Source organism: Staurois parvus, unplaced genomic scaffold, assembly GCF_062004578.1.
Source record: "Staurois parvus isolate SC_StPar_1 unplaced genomic scaffold, SC_StPar_1.0 ptg000245l, whole genome shotgun sequence".
Taxonomy (NCBI): domain Eukaryota; kingdom Metazoa; phylum Chordata; class Amphibia; order Anura; family Ranidae; genus Staurois; species Staurois parvus.
Window position 1 is genome coordinate 263,469 of NW_028318041.1, and position 18,973 is coordinate 282,441.

Genomic DNA, 18,973 nt, shown 5'->3' on the forward strand with positions numbered 1-18,973 from the left:
TGGGAATGTATAAAGGAAGTGTGAGGTGTATATACAGGATCAGCGCTCAGTATACAGTGGGGGAGGGGTGTGGTGTATATATAGAGGGGAGGGGAGTAGTGTATCTATAGAGAAGGGGGAGGGGTGCAGTTTATATACTGAGGAGGGGGGAGGGGTGTGGTGAATATACAGAGGAGGGGGGAGGTGTATATACAGAGGAGGGGGGAGGAGTATATACAGAGGAGGGAGGAGGGGTGCGGTGTATATACAGAGGAGGGGTGCGGTGTATATACAGAGGAGGGGGAGGGGTGTGGTGTATATACAGAGGAGGGGGGAGGGGTAAGGTGTATATACAGAGGAGGGGTGTGGTGTATATACAGAGGGGGGGGGTGTATATAAAGAGGAGGGGGGAGGGGTGTGGTGTATATACAGAGGAGGGGGGAGGGCTGTGGTGTATATACAGAGGAGGGGGGAGGGCTGTGGTGCATATACAGAGGAGGGGGGAGGGCTGTGGTGTATATAAAGAGGAGGGGGGTGTATATACAGAGGAGGGGGGAGGGGTGCGGTGTATATACAGAGGAGGGGGGAGGGGTGTGGTGTATATACAGAGGAGGGGGGAGGGGTGTGGTGTATATACAGAGGAGGGGGGTGTATACACGGCGGTGTCCGGGATCAGTGATAATATATATACGGGGAGGGGGAGTAAATGAAGGGATTGGCCGGCCGGGGGTGGCTCTCTCCTCCCGATGGGCTCCGGCCTTCCTCCGTTCCATCTCCTCCCGCCCTCTGTATGCCTCGGCTGGTTGTCCGGACTAACAGGAAGTCGTTCCCAGCCACCAAGTCAGTATTGTGTCTATAGAACAAGTTGGCATCAATGTCCATAGTCGTATGTTTAGACCTTTCACGGTTTGTCCCAATGAAATGAATGTCATACATTTCCAAAGACAGGGCCATCGATGGCAAACACTGCGCTCAGTGCTCAACCAGAAGATGCTGAAACCAACCGATGCCGTGCGCTACACTGACACGCTGAACGAGGTGGTCCCCGAACTGCTGGACAAGATCAGGGAGCTGAGAGCAGAGAGTCAGTCGGGACTGGTGGTGACCAATGTGGCTGAACTGATGTATAAGTTTGCCTTTGAAAGTAAGTCCAGGTACTCTTCCCACCCAGAGGCACTGTCGCTATAATACACAAAGTCCCTACTAAAGAAATGTGCAAGAGCTGTGACTTGCAGTCATCCATGACAATCATTCAGATTGGATTCAATTAAAGGCATTATATACTGGATATAAGTGTGGTGATTAACATATACAGGCCACTGGCCAAACTGATGGTTCAGGGGTTTCTTCTCCCACTAGTGTTCAGGGCTGCTCCAGGTCTGAGAACTCCGCTCTACAAAGATGGAGCCCTAGACACTTGTCAAGTCTCTAACAAAAGCCCTGCACAGTCAGTGTGCTGGATGTCCTCAAAACCTGGACCCAGGATGATACACTTCATGCCTCCCAAGTCTCTACAAAGACTCAAGGCTCCAAGACCCAAAGTGGGGGTTTTCCAGTCTCTGAGAAAACTGAAAATCCTGTTTCCTCTGTTTGACAAGCACCCTGGAGCTCCACGGCTTGCCTGGAAGAGAACTCTTTGGCATTTAACTTCTTTTGCAATGTGTGTGTATAATTAATATTACAGTGTGTGTATATACACATACATGCATGGGAATAGGTACAGGTACTCCCCCCCCCCCCTTCCAAGTTGCACCTAGTCTCCACACCCTGCCCAGCTCCCAGTAAGGCCTCCAACTTGAGGTGACTGTTGAATCCCCAGTGAACGAGAAAAACTATGAATAAACAGAAAAACTCACTGCGGGTCCTCAGAACCTGATGGCAAGGATTAGATTTGAAAATGGAGAGAGCTCTTGTCTATAATCAACCAATGTACCTTTTTAAGAACAATATAGTCTTCCATGCGCTAGTTGGGGCCCAGTTGGTGTGAAGATCTAAGATGTAGATCAGGGGTGTCCAAACTATGGCCCTCCAGCTGTTGAAGTACTAAAAGTCCTCTGCCTGTGGATGTCAGTCTTGCAAGGCCTTATGGGACTTGCAGTTCCTCAACACTTGAAGGGCCATAGTTTGGACACAGTAAAAAGAAGAGAAAACCAGGGGAAAGAGATCCACTGGCATAGAGGTCCTAATGAGAACAAACATGGTTCTGAGGACACCACCATTGTATTTGGTGAGTCAGCAGCATTTTCATTATGCAGTAATTAAGAATTTTCCTTTTTGGACTCTATTACATAATATTTAATTTTGTGAGACATCCCAATTTCTTTTATGCAATTTTTCCATAGTTTGGACACCCCTGGTGTAGATGATAGTTAATAAGTACTTCTCCTCTTAATGGTAGTGAACTGATGAAAGGTCCCCTTTAAGGCACTAAACAAGGACACATTCGAAGTAGTGAAATGTAACAGTTGGCATTAGTGTCTGTGAGCAAGATCAACTTTGTGTGACAAGGGCCACAGGCAACAGTAGTAGAAATCCTGTTTACCTGGGAAGGGTAAATTTGTTGTTTCCGTTGGCACTGCTGTATCCTGGCCTGCAGCTGGGTGTCCTGTGGTCAGCTTGGATAGTGAGTGTACGAGACTCTCACCCAATCAATGGTGTCGGCAGGTTTTAGCGGTTTGTCTTTCAGCAGATGGGGGGCGGGCCCACGGAAGATTCTCCAGTCCTGATTTGGCATCCCAGATTGGCTCACTGCGCTGAGTGGCAAGACCGAATCTTTCCACTCCTCCCTCTCTGGCTCTGCGGCCTGGTCCAGTACTCCAGCCATCAACACACTTTCTCCTCTCTCTCCCCTCTCACTTCCTAATCAGTCTCCTGGGCTTTGAGATGTATATGTCCCCGCCCACACGCAAGCTCCTCTGGGAAATGTAGTTTCCAGCTGCAATGCTCATTAGTAAAGTCCTGCAATTCAGCATACAAGTTCCACATGGCTGTTCTTCAACATGTGAATGCTAGTATTCTGCAGGACAGTGAAATCTTGTGTTGGCTTCAACATCCTCCATTAGACATATTATAGCAGGGTGTTACACCAGCAGCAACAAACTGCCATCCCATCGTACCGCAAACTGCCACCCCTCCAGCAGAAGTCGCCCTTTGGTAATACAGGCCCAAGCCTAGCGATACTGTACAATTACCAACTACTGCATTGTGATACTGTACATATACCAACTGCTGAAATGCCTGAATGCCAGTCTATAGAAATTGTCTTTATTCATTACTGCCAATCGAAATGCATTACACAAGGTAATTTTACCATTTTCTTACAGTTATTATTATCTGCAATTTTTTAATTGTGTGCGTTGTCATAGGCATCTGTGGTGTAATATTTGAGGCCCGCCTGGGCTGTCTCAGAGGTGAGGTTGCAGATGAAACCCAGAAATTCATCAGCTCGGTTGGAATCATGTTGGAGAACGAGGTAGTGCTTGAACGGCTACCTCACTGGACCAGAAATTGGCTTCCTTACTGGGGACGTTTTGTAGAGGCCTGGGACACCCTCTTTGCTTATGGTAAGTGATGTCTTGATCTGCAAGCAATCAGGTTTGTACAGTGCACAAGAAACTGATTTCCATACCCAGCTTTAGCTACGGCCAACCTGTCCAATCGTACGGCCAACCTGTCCAATCGTACGGCCAACCTGTCCAATCGTACGGCCAACCTGTCCAATCGTACGGCCAACCTGTCCAATCGTATGGCCAACCTGTCCAATCCTACGGCCACAGTCATCAAATATCCATTATCTCCTGCGCTCAAAGACTCAGATCAAACGGGCGTTTAGTAACAAGCAGCGAGTTCATCCGCTGGTGATCAGAGGTTGTGCAGCTCTATCATGAAGCTGGGGAAGCTTGATAAAACTGTAGAAGAAAATGAAAGAAAGAGCGTACAAACCTTGCGCATTACCTCGACAAATAGTGACTAATTTTATTATTATGGAAATATACTCACAAAGTGATGGTATAACAGGCATAAGTAACCATAATCCACACAGGGTTACAGGTAAATCCAAAAAGGGGGGGGGGGGGGGGGATAAAGGAAAACGTGTTTCGAAGGGTGCTCCCTTCTTCATCAGAGCTGGGTTGAGCAGATAGAGACTTCAGTATGGCAGAGTTCCCATGGCAAGCAGACATTCAGCCACTGAGTGTCAGTATTACAGCAGTTCAGCCTGTTTAGTGACACTAAGCACCATTCGAAACGCGTTAGCCTTCATTCCCCCCCTTTTTGGATTTACCTGTAACCCTGTGTGGATTATGGTTACTTATGCCTGTTATAACATCACTTTGTGAGTATATTTCCTTAATAATAAAATTAGTCACTATTTATCGAGGTAATGCGCAAGCTTTGTGCGCTCTTTCTTTCATTTTCTTCTACAATCCTACGGCCAACCTGTCCAATCGTACGGCCAACCTGTCCAATCCTACCGCCAACCTGTCCAATCTTACGGCCAACCTGTCCAATTGTACGGCCAACCTGTCCAATCCTACCGCCAACCTGTCCAATCTTACGGCCAACCTGTCCAATCGTACGGCCAACCTGTCCAATCCTACCACCAACCTGTCCAATCTTACGGCCAACCTGTCCAATCGTACGGCCAACCTGTCCAATCCTACGGCCAACCTGCTCAATCACACAAGGCACCATCTGGCAAGGAGAACGTAGAGTATTTTCATATATTTTATTTATTATACTGACTAAGAATATCTGATGTTACCAGCGGATAGCAATTTTGAGCCTGCTTTTCACCACCTCTGAGTAATGTTTCTGCTGTGCTGTAAATGGCTGGGATAATGTGATATCCTGCTATGTTCTGCATTGTGTATTTACAACATACATGGTTGAATGAGTCTACTGCATACTGTGACTACCAGGAGAAAGCTGTCTAGGAATTCGGTTAGACTCGGGTAATCACAAAACTGAGCATGTAGTGCTGGACTTGCTTATTAGAAAGGCCAGAATGCACTGCAAACTCTATATACAGGAAGCAAAGAAGATCCTTGTATAAAGTGTGTAATTTATATAAAATATGCATTTAAAATTCAATTGATTTAAAACCATGTATAGCTTCCCTTTGTTCACTAAATAAAGTGGTTGAAACCCTTACATATAATTAGTGAAGTGGCTGGTCTCGGGTGATACACAGAGATTAAACAAATCCTCCTACATAAGTTGTACCTGTTTATCTGCAATTTGCCTTTTCTCTTTTCTCTCTTTTCGTTTTCTCCTTTTTTTTTTCTCTTCTCAGAAAGCTTTTTTAAGAGTTTAGAAAAAAGGGGGCGGAGAGGTGAAATTACACTCTGCAGAGCTCCAGTGAGGAGATCTCTGCGCTAATTGGAGGGAAGGGAGACATACCCCTCCACACAGCTCACAGGAACAGAGCTGAGGCTGTCAACCTGTTAGAGCTCCCTCCCCTGTCACCATTTTTCTCTTGGTGTCAGGAAAACCTGTCAGAAGTAGTAGTAGAACAAGGCAGCAGAAAGAAATGGCACTTAGTGCTCTTTACAGAGACGGGTACACACTATAGAGGGATATGCTTAATGCATATTTCATGTCGGACATTTCCAACCATCTTAAAATCCGTTAAGGTATGAGCTTGGGCAGAGTGCCAATGAGCTTTTGTTCACATCAGATTGGATTTGCATTTTGTAATGGAGCCTCAGATATCAGTAAAACCGGATAGGGGTTCTAATCCTTTCCAACTCCCTACAAAACTAGAAAAGGTTTTGGCTATAGATGCATTTTACTAACATCCCACATTTTGTAATAAATGCTGCACTGTTAATGCACTTGCTCTTTGTAGGGACGAAAATGATTGACAAGAAAATGGAAGACATTGAAGGGCGCCTCCAAAGAGGAGAAGATTTGGGAGGAGCCTATCTTACTCATCTGCTGACCAATGGGACGCTGGGCCTGAAGGAGGTGTATGGGATCATGCCGGAGATCCTTCAAGCTGGGGTGGACACAGTGTGTTCTGTAAAGGCTTCCTCATTTCATAATTTCCTTTATTCAGAAATAGTAACAACTTTTTAAAGGAGTATTTGGATGGAGCTTACAGAGTAAAGACCTCTCCCCCTCCAGCACCATATGACATTACTGGCTATGTACTGGCCATTGGGCACGTAGACAAGATGGTGAGAGAGTCACCCGATATAGGGGAGCCTCTAAGTGACCCCGTAACCTGCACGACCGAAGCACATTTTTACTTTAAAGGGAATTTATGCTTTATAAGTTGACTCCTTCTATATTTTATGGGATTTATATTTTTTTTATTTTAAAATGACTAATAAATTGAGACAAAACTAAAATTGGTGTGTGTAAAAAAACAAAAAAAAAAAAAAAAAAAAAAATTTCAAGGCATAATATACATCAATGCATGTAGTAAGTCCATCTCTAAACGCCCAGTGATCTAGGAGAAATGATGAAATATTTTATTGCATTCAATGATCCTTTTAAGTGTCATCAAAGGAGAGTGTCCCTATGAGTAAAACCGCTTCTCAGCTGCCCTATAGCAGAAGTACTGGTACAGGGCAGCAGGAATGTGCAAAATTGTGTGCGTTACATTTCCGGGTAGGGGGCGCGATCCCTACCCACGCCGCCATTGGCTCCTCTGCATGTCAATCACCAGGTTCCGGCCACCGATTCTCAGCCAGGACTTGGTGGTTGGCGGCTGAGCTGACAGGGGTGAGGTCTGTGTGTAAACACAGATCTCTCGCCTGTCAGCACAAACAGGCTGCTTTGTATTGCTCTGCACAGCAGAGCAATACAAAGCAGCTTGTCTACATATTAAAACACACAGTTAACCCTTTGATCGCCCCAGATGTAAACCCCTTCCTGCCCAGTGCCATTAGTACAGTGTCAGTGCTTTTTTATTAGCACTTATCACTGTATTAGTGGCCATCAGTGAAGCCTATCAATGTCACCCATCGCTGCAGCCTCATTAGCGCACCTCAGTGAAGGAGAAAAATTACTTATTTACAAAATTTTATAGCAGAAACTAAAACTTTTTTTTCACAATTTCCAGTCTTTTCATTTGTTTAGCAAAAAATAAAAATAGTAAAATAAAAAAGCTGTCTCAAAAAATGATAAAAATTTAGTTTGGGTACAGTGTTGCATGACCACACAATAGTCAGTCATTCAAAGTGTGATAGCGCTGAAAGCTAAAAATTTGGCCTGGGCAGGAAGGGAGTGAAAGTTTCCGGTAGGCAAGTGGTTAAAGGATCACTAAATGCAGTACAATATTCCTCATTTATCTTAGTTCACTTGGTGTTTTATATATGGACTTCCATGGACTCTCTACATGCATTGATGTATATTATGCTGTAAAACTTTTGGTGTGGTGTTTTTTTTTTTTTTATACACCCTATTTTTCACTTTTGATTTATTATTCATTCAGTAAGTGTGTCTGTTGGTATAGTTACACTGGTCTAATTACAGTGAGGTTGTATTGAGTTGTCAAGTATGCCAATTTGTTTGTTGGTTTGCGCTGCACTTTATATGTAAACGGTTTATTGAGCTAAAGTTGTGTACTTTGTGTCAGGTCCATTGGTTTACAACCAAGCACATAAGGTGCAAAAATTAGAGGGGGGATTAGAAGATCCATAGTACAAAGTGATAACAACTGGAATGGAAAACTGCCTCGTACAGCTTGTTCAGTAAAAGATCATGGAGTACAATGAACCATCAGAAAACTAGCAGAAATACCTAAGTTATACAATTCTCATAAATATTAAGGGAACACTTTATAATCAGAGTCTAGCATCAAGTCAATGAAACTCCTGGGATGTTGATCTGGTCAGGTAAGTAGCAGAGGGGGTTGTTAATCAGTTTCAGCTACTTTGGTGTTAATGAAATTAACAACAGGTGTATTAGATGGGCAACAATGAGACGACCCCCAAAACAGGAATGGTTTTACAGGTGGAGGCCACTGACATTTTTTCCCTACTCCTCTTTTCTGACTGTTTTTCACGCGTTTTGCCTTTGGCTAGGGTCAGTGTCACTACTGGTAGCATGAGGAGGTACCTGTGCTCGCTGCCCAGCACCATAGAGCTGGATTGGCATTTGCCATTGAACACCAGAATTGCAGGTCCACCACTGGCACCCTGCGCTTTTCACAGATGAGAGCAGGTTCACCCTGAGCACATGTGACAGACGTGAAAGGGTGTGGAGAAGGTTATGCTGCCTGTAACACCGTTCAGTATGACCGTTTTGGTGGTGGGTCAGTGATGATCTGAGGAGGAATATCCATGGAGGGACACACAGACCTCTACAGGCTAGACAATGGCATCCTGACTGCTATTAGGTATCGGGATGAAATCCTTGGACCCATTGTCAGACCCTACACTGGTGCAGGGGGTCCTGGGTTCCTCCTGGTGCATGACAATGCCCGGCCTCTTGTGGGGAGAGTATGCAGGCAGTTCCTGGAGGATGAAGGAATTGATACCATTGAATGGCCCCCACACTCGCCTGACCTAAATCCAATAGGTCACCTCTGGGATATCATGTTTCTGTCCATCCAGGACACCATCCGTGGTCTCATTAGGAGCCTCCCCCGACATTGTCAGGCATGCATACAAGCACGTGGAGGCCATACAAACTACTGAGAACCATTCTGAGTTGCTGCAATTAAATTATTTATGCTCCCTCCCAGCCACCATCTGGTCACCCCCCCATCTTCCCCAGAGGATGGCTGGGATTGCATACATATTCAGCTGCTCATTTGACTCTCCCAGCCCGCTGTCTTCCAGAAACCTCCAGAAAAAGGGGAACGCAGTCAATCCTGCAGCTAGTGAGACGCAGCACAGACCAAAATAATCACATGCAGCTCAACTGATTACAATAGAGTTAAAAACTAAATGAACCTAACCCAGCACCTGTCTACAAGGTGCTACATAAAAGGTATAACTTATTCTTTAATATACACCTATCATGACAGAAATACCTAGGTAGTCCTTGCTGATCTCTATTGGAAAATGCTATTTACATGGATCTCCTGTTGATTTCTGGTCTAATACTTTGAGTTGCTGACCTTTGAACAATTTCTGTTCTTCATGCTGACTTCTCTGTATACTTGTTATTGGTCTGATATAACAACCAGAGCAGTGGCAAGAGAGCCAGGCTACTAGCATTTTCAGAAGAGCCACAACAACAGTTTTTTTTATCTGATTTTCCCGCAGACATCAAATACCATGACATGGGCCCTGTACCTGCTGGCAAAGCACCCAGAGGTCCAAAAGACTCTCTATGAGGAGGTGGTGAGAGTTATCCCAGGAGACAAAGTTCCCTCCCATGAGGATCTTGCTAGAATGCCTCTGCTGAAAGCAGTCTTCAAGGAAACCCTGAGGCAAGAGTCTCTTTTGAACTACCTAATAAAATATATGAGAACGTTTTATTTGTATCCTTTAATAAGGAAACCCAGTTAGTTTTTTTGTGTGGTGTGTGTGTGTTTGTTTGTTTTGTTCTTTTTTTTTTTCTTTTTGTGTTTTGCGATCCAGTTGGAAAAAAATGGCTGTGCGATATTGTGCTAGATCTGTACTATACACTAGTGGATCTGGATGTACGGTTAACCATTGGGTATAAAGGACTGACTTGCATGCTTCCAGCTATTGTCCTGGAAAGGAATAATCTCCTTATATTTGAAATCTGTACAAGAATGAGAAATGTGAAGTCCTTCTTTTCTAAAGATGTACTGTGCTCTGCAGTAGTGAGGTGGATAACTCTTCCTTTATAGTCCCACTTTTACTATAACCTCCAGGGTTATACATTTTTGTGTATTTATTGAAACAATCACATTAATACATTTTTTTAAATTTAGGCTGTATCCGGTGGTTCCACAAAACGGACGTATTATAACAGACAAGGAGATCGTTCTAGAAGGATATGTATTCCCTAAAGATGTAAGTAATTTCCATTATAAGGATGGTATTGCATCCATTTCTTCAGTAATGGGGGGCTGAGGGGTAGGAAGAAGTGACCACCTTGTGGTGCAAGAAAATCAAAAAAAAGAAAAAAGGCCCTGAAACTTTTTTTCAGTTTATAAGTTTATAGTCAACAGGCTCCCTGCCTAATAGTGGAGACCACACACTGAGAAACACTCAATAGAAACCTTTCTTTGTCCTTTTTGAAGCCCTAGTGTGGTTCTCTGGATTTTTGGAAGCTTAGTCCTCTAAACATCAATGGCTGCCAGTTGGGGTGGAAGATGACACAAGAGGTATGCTTGCTTCCTTTCTCTCCAGTGGCCGGACAAGGTCCTTTTTAGCACCTGTTCTGTCTCTCCAATCTAAGCATTGAAAGTGTGATCTCTGTAACTTACAGTTGTGATGAGATAGCGATAACTCCAATCTTAGTTGAATATCACAGACAGTGACTCAATCCAGAAGACATTTTGTAGATCTTGTGAAGTTTATTCCACAAACTGAGAGAATTTTACAACAATGAACATCGGATAGGTCAAAAGATCATAATGTGATCTGCTTCATGACATGAGGCTTGAAGCTGAAAAGCCTTACTGGGAAAGGGCTATCTATACAGCATAAACTAAACCAAAGGAAAGGGAGGAGCAGAGACTAAATACAAAGAACACCTAAAGGCATATGACAGTCATGTGAAACATGACAGCACCCAAGGCAAAGAAGTCAGAGCGCCCCCCCCCCCCCATGCCTTCCCATTTAGCTGTGAACCTCTTCAGTAGCACAGGTTTCGGGTCTTGCTCTTTTGTGCACCCTCCGGCTGACGTTTCCAAGGCAGTTGCCTCTTCTGCCTACCTCTTTACCCAGCCTGGCTTCTGTTCTAATGAAAAAAGAAATACCGCTCAGGTAAAACAATCAAAATCAAATCCAACACAGGTGCAGACCCTGGCTCGTCACCAGGTACACATGGAAAAGAAGGGTTTGGCCAAACACCGGAGGTATGATGAAAAAGTAAAGATTGTTTGTTTATTGATGCATAAAAGGACACAAAAGGCACCAGGACAATGGTATCTGGTAACACGTTTCACACAGTCACCTGCTTGGTCATAACAAAGAGAGAATCAGAAGTGTTGTCTCTTATAGGTGTTAATCAAAGAACGTGCCTCAATCAGCACTCCTGAGTCCCGGAGATAAACCTATCAATTCCAATGTTACAAAACATGTAAAAACGTTTTAGAAAAGAAAATATAAACAAGAAAATGACATCAAATACACACATATGAATATCCCCAAGAGATGCCACACATAAAGTGTAAATACACACATAAACATAGATACAATAAATATCCATCCATAATAAAGTCCGTACATGTTCAGACAGATATGTGTCAAAAAGTTCCTCCAAACATAGAACACCCAATACATGGAAAGGAGTTCTACAAGGGAAATAAGGAGCATATTATAGGGAACAAGGCTCTCTTCTTGCTAAGCTTGGTCTCTGCTAGGCAGTTACCACCCTGACCCCTGGTACCACTGTACATACTGCAGAATAATTCAAGCATCTACCCAGAGGCTATGCAATGGGAATTGGAAGGGATCCAAATCTTTAGGGAAATATATACTGTATAATGTGAACTGGGAAAAAATGGCTAAGGAGAAGAAATGCATTTTGAAGTTTTCACCTTGGGTGTTTCTGGGCTGATTTGGCCAGCCAACCAGGCAACTAGCAGAAGAGACCATAACCTTGGGAACTTCAGCAGTCAAGAGGGCAACACCTGAAACATATTCTGCTGGAGAAGGTGATAGCTAATTGGAAGGGGTGGAGGGTGCCCTCTGACCTTTTTTTTTTTGCCTTGGGTGCTATAGGACCTTGTCCCAGCACAGACTGCAACACGAGACTGTGAAATCATACCCTGACTTCCTTTTTATTGCTGGTACATGAGTAATTTTTGGTTATGCTTTTGTGCTACCAAAAATTGCCAGTCCAATGCCAAAAAAATATTTGTTTTGGACAAAGTGGAGAAAGCGAGAGTCTGTCAGCAGTACAATGGTTTTTAGAATTCAAACTACCCCCCCTGGTATTTGTGCAGGTAGATACCAGGGGCGGACTGACAACTCATGGGACCCCCAGGCAATAGGGGATCATGGGGCCCCTATGTCCTTGCCTACACTCAAAGCCTATAAAAGGTACCAGGGACATTTCATGGGGCCCCCTACTGACCCCGGGCCCTCGGGCAGTGCCCGAGTGCTCGAATGGTCAGTCCGCCCCTGGTAGATACACAATGACTGCAGCTGATGACCTCTTTTTGAAAATGCTACTTGCCTGGCTTTCATTGGTGCAAAGACTAATTTCACCTTTCCAATAAAAATGCATTCAGGCACCCCAATATATTAAAACACACCGTGCAGTGCTTCATTGAAATCATACGTGTGGCCTTTCCCAGGCCTGTCAGAAAAACTCCCAGTGTGAGGGACGCTCCCCATCCTGCCTAAAATACCAAGACATGCACTGGGCATTGAATGCAAAGGAACTTGTTGGAAAAGTAAACTTTTAGCCTTTAAATACTTTTATCAAAGGGCTTTTATTGCTTCAAGTAAAATATGAGAGGGCCAGAAGTTTCATGAATCTAGAAAAAAAATGTTCAATTATGCATTTCTAAGAACAGTCTGTGTTTCGGGGGGTACAGGGAACCCTTCCTTTTATAGAGTTTGATGCTTTTTGAGGCAATCTGCACTAATGAAGAGATCCTTGAGGGTAAATGGTAAAAAGAGTATCAGCAGACCGCTCACTCTCAATGTACAATTTTTTTTTCAGACCCAATTCGTACTCTCTCACTATGTTCTGTCCCGGGATGAGAACAGCTTCTCTGAACCTGACAAGTTCCTGCCCCAGAGGTGGCTGCGCAGCTTTGAGAGGAAACATCACCCCTTTAGCTCTATCCCCTTTGGGTATGGGGTCAGGGGGTGCCTGGGGCGTCGGGTAGCTGAGCTGGAAATGCACTTAGCTCTGTCTCAGGTGAGTTGTGTGCTACTATCAGATACTGGTGTATGAATGCCATATGTCCATTTAATTTCACTCTCAGAATATTACAGTATAACCTATTGGGAGTAAAGTCCTCACTCCTATGGTACCCTGTATGTAAAGTGTAAGTTCACCTTTTCAGAATAAGAAAAGGTGAACTAATGCTCTACATGCCCCCCCTCCGTCTCTGCTGCACTTACCTCTGTGGGTAATGAGGTGTCGGTGCCCATGCAGCCAGTGTAGTGGTCTGGGGATTTGAAATCCATTTTCTTCCCCTTCTCCCTGCAAGACTTCGGGGACAGATCAGACCGATTCTAGTCCTGTTCCCAGTGCTGACCCATCAGAATCAGTCTGATCTGTCCTGGAAGGGCTGCAGAAAGGAGGAGCGGAAAATGCATTTCCGGTCCCCAGACCACTGCACTGGCTGTGTGGGCATAGCTCCCAACTGTCCCTGATTTTGAGGGACTGTCCCTGATTTGGAACATAGTTCCCTCTGTCCTGCTCATTTGTCCCTCATTTTGGTCTGATCGCTATAGTTTGTATATAAAATGCTTTATCTATTGTTATCTTTCATAAAGTGTTTCCCAGTGCTAAACCTTCCATCTAAATTGCTGCATCTGTAAATTTCAAAAATCAGTATAAAGGAATGGTAGTGTATAAAAAAAAAAAACACTTGTGGGTCTAAGTTATATTTTATTTTGTATAATTCTCTTGAAAGGGGGTGTGTCTTATGCATACATACATTTGATAATAGGTGTCCCTCGTTCTTATCTCAAAAGGTTGGGAGGTATCTGTGTGGGCGCTGACAACTTATTACCCACAGAGCTAAGTAAAGCAGGGCCTTGGTGGGACTGGGGGGGGGGGATGTCAAACTGGCTGCCTTCCAGCTATTGCAAAACTGCAAGTCCAATCATGCCTCTACCTTTGGGGGTCATGTGCTTGTAATTGTCAATCTTGCAATGCCTCATGGGAGCAACAGCTGGAGAGCCGCCAGTTTAACACCTGTGGCTTAGAGTGTTTGTTTTACCTTTTTTTTTTTTCTTTTTCATTTTTTCTTAACAGGTGAACTAACCCTTTAAAGCAATGGTCTCCAAACTGCGGCCCAAGGGCCAGATGCAGCCCTTTGCTAGCCTTTATCTGGCCCTTGGGGCATTATTCCTAACACTGGCACCAAAGTGGGGCATAATTCACCCCTTCAGTCTCCGCCCGTATCACCCACCTGCTGAACGACATATCAGACTGGATGTCACTCCATTTCCTCAAATTGAACCTTTCCAAAACCGAGCTCCTAATCTTCCACCCAGCCCACGCCCCCCCTCCTTCTCTCTCCATCACGACCAACAACGCCACCATCAGTCCCACCCCACAAGCCAAAGTCCTAGGTGTCACTCTAGACTCAAACCTTTCCTTCCAACCCCATGTCCAATCATTGGCAAACTCATGCAGGCTCCACCCCCGCAACATCTCCAAAATACGTCCGTTCCTAACCCCAGACACCACTAAACAACTCGTTCACTCCCTTATTATCTCACGTCTGGACTACTGCAACTCCCTTCTCACCGGCCTACCTCATAACAGACTATCCCCGCTTCAGTCTATCCTGAACTCAGCGGCCAGACTCATCCACCTTACCAACTGCTTCGCTTCTGCCACCCCCCTCTGTCATTCCCTCCACTGGCTCCCGATTGCCCAACACATTAAATTCAAACTACTAACACTGATGTACAAAGCCATTCATAATACTGCCCCTAACTACCTCACCGACCTGATTCCCAAATACCACCCAACACATACCCTTCACTCCTCACAAGACCTCCTACTCTCTAGCTCCCCGGTCTCCACCTCCCACGCCCGACTGCAGGACTTCTCCAGGAACTCACTACCCCAATCCATCAGACTGTCACCTTCCCTCCTCACCTTTAGGCGCACCCTGAAAACCCATCTCTTCAGGGAAGCCTACCCCACCCTCACCTAACTGCTGTACTCCTCCACTCCTCCTACCACTCCATCCCCCACAGCCATTTCCTCCTGTACCACTATCCCCTCCCTCCTAGATTGTAAGCTCGAAAGAGCAGGGCCCTTGAACCCGTGTTTTGTATTGTTACTGTATTGTCTCATGTACTGTCCCCCACTATAATGTACAGCGCTGAGCAAACCTTTTAGCGCTATATAAATACCGTATAATAATAATAATTCCCCCCCAACTGGCACGAGCAATGGGACACTATTCTTTCCACTAATATCAATGATGGGGCCCTATTCCATCCACTAATATCAATGATGGGGCCCTATTCCATCCACTAATATCAATGATGGGGCCCTATTCCATCCACTAACATCAATGATGGACCAATATTCCTTCCAGTGATGGCACTGATAGGGCACTACTCCTCTGCTACTCACCACACGCACTATGCAACTGAACACCACACCTGAGACCTTGTTTACTCTTCCTGATGTTGGCCCTGAGACTTTTTCTTTCCTCGCTGGCCACAATCTGGCCCCTCTAAGGTCTGAAGGACAGTAAACTGGCCCTTTTTGTTTAGAAAGTTTGGAGAACCCTGCTTTAAAGCGATATTAAAGCCAAATATATAATATATTAAAACCAAATATATAATATATTCCTTAGATGTGGTGGGTGTTAAATTTTTTTTTTCCTTTTTTTTGCTTTTTCTTCTCTGCTTTTACCTGGTAATCTGGCCAGTAACACACCTCCTATATTAGAGCACCCTCATACTGGATGAAAGAGCAACAGAAACACCTTTGGACAGCAGCAATGTCAGTATTGTGGCTGCTGGTGGGGTCGGTAGCTGCTACCAGGCCTTCTGGCTGGGCCGCTCCTTCCCTGCCTCACAGAACTAGGGGGCCAAGCCCAACCCCTGAAAAACAACCCCACACCATAATCCCCCCTCCACCAAACTTTACACTTGGCACAATGCAGTCAGGCAAGTACCGTTCTCCTGGCCACCACCAAACCCAGACACGGCCATCAGATAGCCAGAGAAGCGTGATTGGTCACTCCAGAGAACACGTCTCCACTGCTCTAGAGTCCAGTGGTGACATGCTTTACACTACGGCATCCGACGCTTTGCACTTGGTGATGTAAGGCTTGGATGCAGCTGCTCGGCCATGGAAACCCATTCCATGAAGCTCTCTACACACTGTTGTTGTGCTAATCTGAAGGCCACACCAAGTTTGGAGGTCTTTAGCTATTGACTCTGCAGACAGTTGGTGACTTCTGTGCTCTTCAGCATGCGCTGACCCCGCTCTGTCATTTTACGTGGCCTTCCACTTGGTGGCTGAGTTGCTGTTGCTTCCACTTATAATCCCACTAATAGTTGAGCGTGGAACATTTAGTAACCAGGAAATGGACTTATTGCACAGGTGGCCACCTATCACGGGACCACGCTTGGAGTCACTGAGCTCCTGAGAGCGACCCATTCTTTCACCAATGTTTGTAGAAGCAGTCTGCATGCCTAGGGGCTTGATTGTATACATTTGTGGCCATGGAGGGGATTGGAACAAACCAATGATCTGGAGGGATGGTCCAATACTTTTGGCAATATAGTGTATGTCTGTAACTCTGTTGTGAAGATTTCCCTCATTTTCTGTCCTGTGTTCCCACTGCAAGTTATAAAAGCCTTATCCAGCTCTATCTGATACAACATTTTTTTTGCTGGAGTTCCACTTTCATGTCTCGGTAACAATTTTCTTTGCATCTCCAGATGATCCGGCAATTCCAGGTGCTGCCAGACCCAGAAATGAAGGAACCTAAGGCAAAGAATCGAGTGGTTCTTGTGTCAGACATTCCAATCAATTTGCAGTTCATCGATCGATCGCCACTAATGGATACGGGGCTGAAAAAACCTTTTCAAGGAAACTGAAGTGAAATAGGATGTAAGCATTTTAACTGGAAGAAAATCAGACAGCCCCATCTGTTGTCCTAGCTGATAGTATACATATATATTGTTACATTGTCCGCACTTTCTGGTATATACAGACTGAAATGTATATCTCCGAGCACCCGGGAGAATGAAACATGATCGATCACAGGACATGTGCTTGGCATAACTTTTGCAGAGGCGAGCAGGAGTGTAGAGCTGAATGCTGCGTTCAATGCTTTTAATGGCGGTCAGATGTTCACTAGTTTGCATCACACTACTGCTCAGATTCTACCAAATACACATCTGTCTTATGGAGGTGTAAAAAAAAAATTTTTTTTATCTTGAATACATATGCAAAAAAACAAAAATCATTATACAGATGCAAGGGTCCTAAAAGACAATATTATTATATATTTGATTTTAAGAGCCAGTTCACATTACATGCAGTCCTGTGCGTTTTTTTTTGTTATCTGCATCAAAAATGCATTGACAGGCGGTTACATGGTTTCCAATGGCCTAGTTCACACCTGTGTGGTCTGTTCCAGTAAAACAGTAGAACATGCTGCATTTTTTTTCTGCACTGAACTGTATTGGAACGCAGTAAAATGCACTGGAACACGCCAGAATGCACATGTCCTTATTTAAGTTGAAGGCAAAAGAGAGAGAAAAAAATGAACCGGAACTCATCCAGACTGTTTCTAGAATGTGAACCAGTCCTAAAACGTAACGCCAGGAACTCATCCAGACTGTTTCTAGAATGTGAACCAGTCCTAAAACGTAACGCCAGGAACTAATCCAGACTGTTTCTAGAATGTGAACCAGTCCTAAAACGTAATGCCAGGAACTCATCCAGACTGTTTCTAGAATGTGAACCAGTCCTAAAACGTAACGCCAGGAACTAATCCAGACTGTTTCTAGAATGTGAACCAGTCCTAAAACGTAACGCCAGGAACTAATCCAGACTGTTTCTAGAATGTGAACCAGTCCTAAAACGTAACGCCAGGAACTCATCCAGACTGTTTCTATGGTGGGAACCAGCCCTAAAAAGGAACTCCAGGAAAAAAAAAAATTTTCATTTCAATATATTTCTCAACAGCCATAAAGGTTATCATTCCATCTTTTATGTGCATTAAATACCTTTACAAAACCAGATATTACCGTGTACAGGTGACTCTGACATCATCACTGTGCTGTACACAACCTGTGCAGAGAGAAGAGCTGTGGGAGGGGCTCAGCAGGACCCACCTACTAAAAGCTGTCTGTAGAAAACTACAGTAGGGGGTGGAGACCAGACCAGTCCTCCTGCACAAGGAGAGAGGGCAGCAGTGAGCGGTCTTTATTACAGGAAGTCTCGCACTGGATTACTGCCCAGATCTGGAAGAAATACACAAAGCTCACAGAGATCCAACGAGAACACATGACTTTTGTATTAGAAAATATGCGTTCATCTCTGAAGTCCAGCTTTAATCTGGGCAATAAACTAAATTCGTCTGCTCTGGTCTTTTTAAACTCCCTCGTTTCTCTGTATGTTTTTCAGTGTTAAAAGGAGGATGCAAATCTAAACGTTTCTAGAGATTCCTTTTTTTCATTTGTTATCCCAATGAGCTAACTAGAAGCAAGCTCGGGTACCATGCAGATCAGGGATGCCACTTGACACTGCTGTATGGAGGAAATGCTGAGTGCTATAGATCAGCAGTACAAGCGAGCAAAAAATAATAGCTGCAGGGTTTACTAATATACCTGATTTGTTGTAATTGACTGGCAAATAATAAAGTGTTTGAAAAAAGTGCAGATTATTTGTGGTTACTGTCTGGTGCTTTGCATTTATTTGGCTAACATAGACTCTCTTCATAAATTAAACTTCAGGTTAAAAAAAGGCAAAGTACTTTCCAGATGCATTGAAACAAAACAGTGTCTTTTACAGTTTTTGTTTTTTTTCTAAAGCAGCCACAGCCTGAGTAGAAAAGCCTGTTGGCTGCTGCAGAGACATGGTCTCATTGCAGAGGTCTGACATGCCTCCAGTGATTTCAACCTATAGCTCTGCAATCAGCAAAGCTCATATCCCAAATGATTGGAGAGCTCAGACTCAGCAGGGATAGGCTGGACCTCTGCAGAAATAAATGGTTCCCCACAGA

The 18,973-nt window shown here is 44.4% G+C and overlaps 1 protein-coding gene across 1 annotated transcript; it reads left to right on the forward strand.

Annotated features, from left to right (window-relative positions):
* The first annotated feature begins 655 nt into the window (after positions 1-655).
* LOC149459824 (sterol 26-hydroxylase, mitochondrial-like) lies at positions 656-18,624 on the forward strand. Its single transcript, XM_089680590.1, has 8 exons — positions 656-1,123; positions 3,345-3,542; positions 5,828-5,991; positions 9,201-9,367; positions 9,839-9,920; positions 12,748-12,948; positions 16,680-16,851; positions 18,006-18,624. Exons 1-7 carry the CDS (start codon positions 868-870, stop codon positions 16,836-16,838), a joined length of 1,227 nt encoding a protein of 408 aa, XP_089536716.1. The 5' UTR covers positions 656-867; the 3' UTR covers positions 16,839-16,851; positions 18,006-18,624.
* Positions 18,625-18,973: the final 349 nt, after the last annotated feature.

Bases quoted from the DNA above. Each gene is read 5' to 3' on its own strand.
- LOC149459824 (XM_089680590.1), top strand. From the start codon at position 868: ATGTTTAGACCTTTCACGGTTTGTCCCAATGAAATGAATGTCATACAT. The intron at 1,124-3,344 runs GTAAGTCCAGGT...GCGTTGTCATAG, and splicing joins GTATAAGTTTGCCTTTGAAA to GCATCTGTGGTGTAATATTT. The intron at 3,543-5,827 runs GTAAGTGATGTC...TGCTCTTTGTAG, and splicing joins GGACACCCTCTTTGCTTATG to GGACGAAAATGATTGACAAG.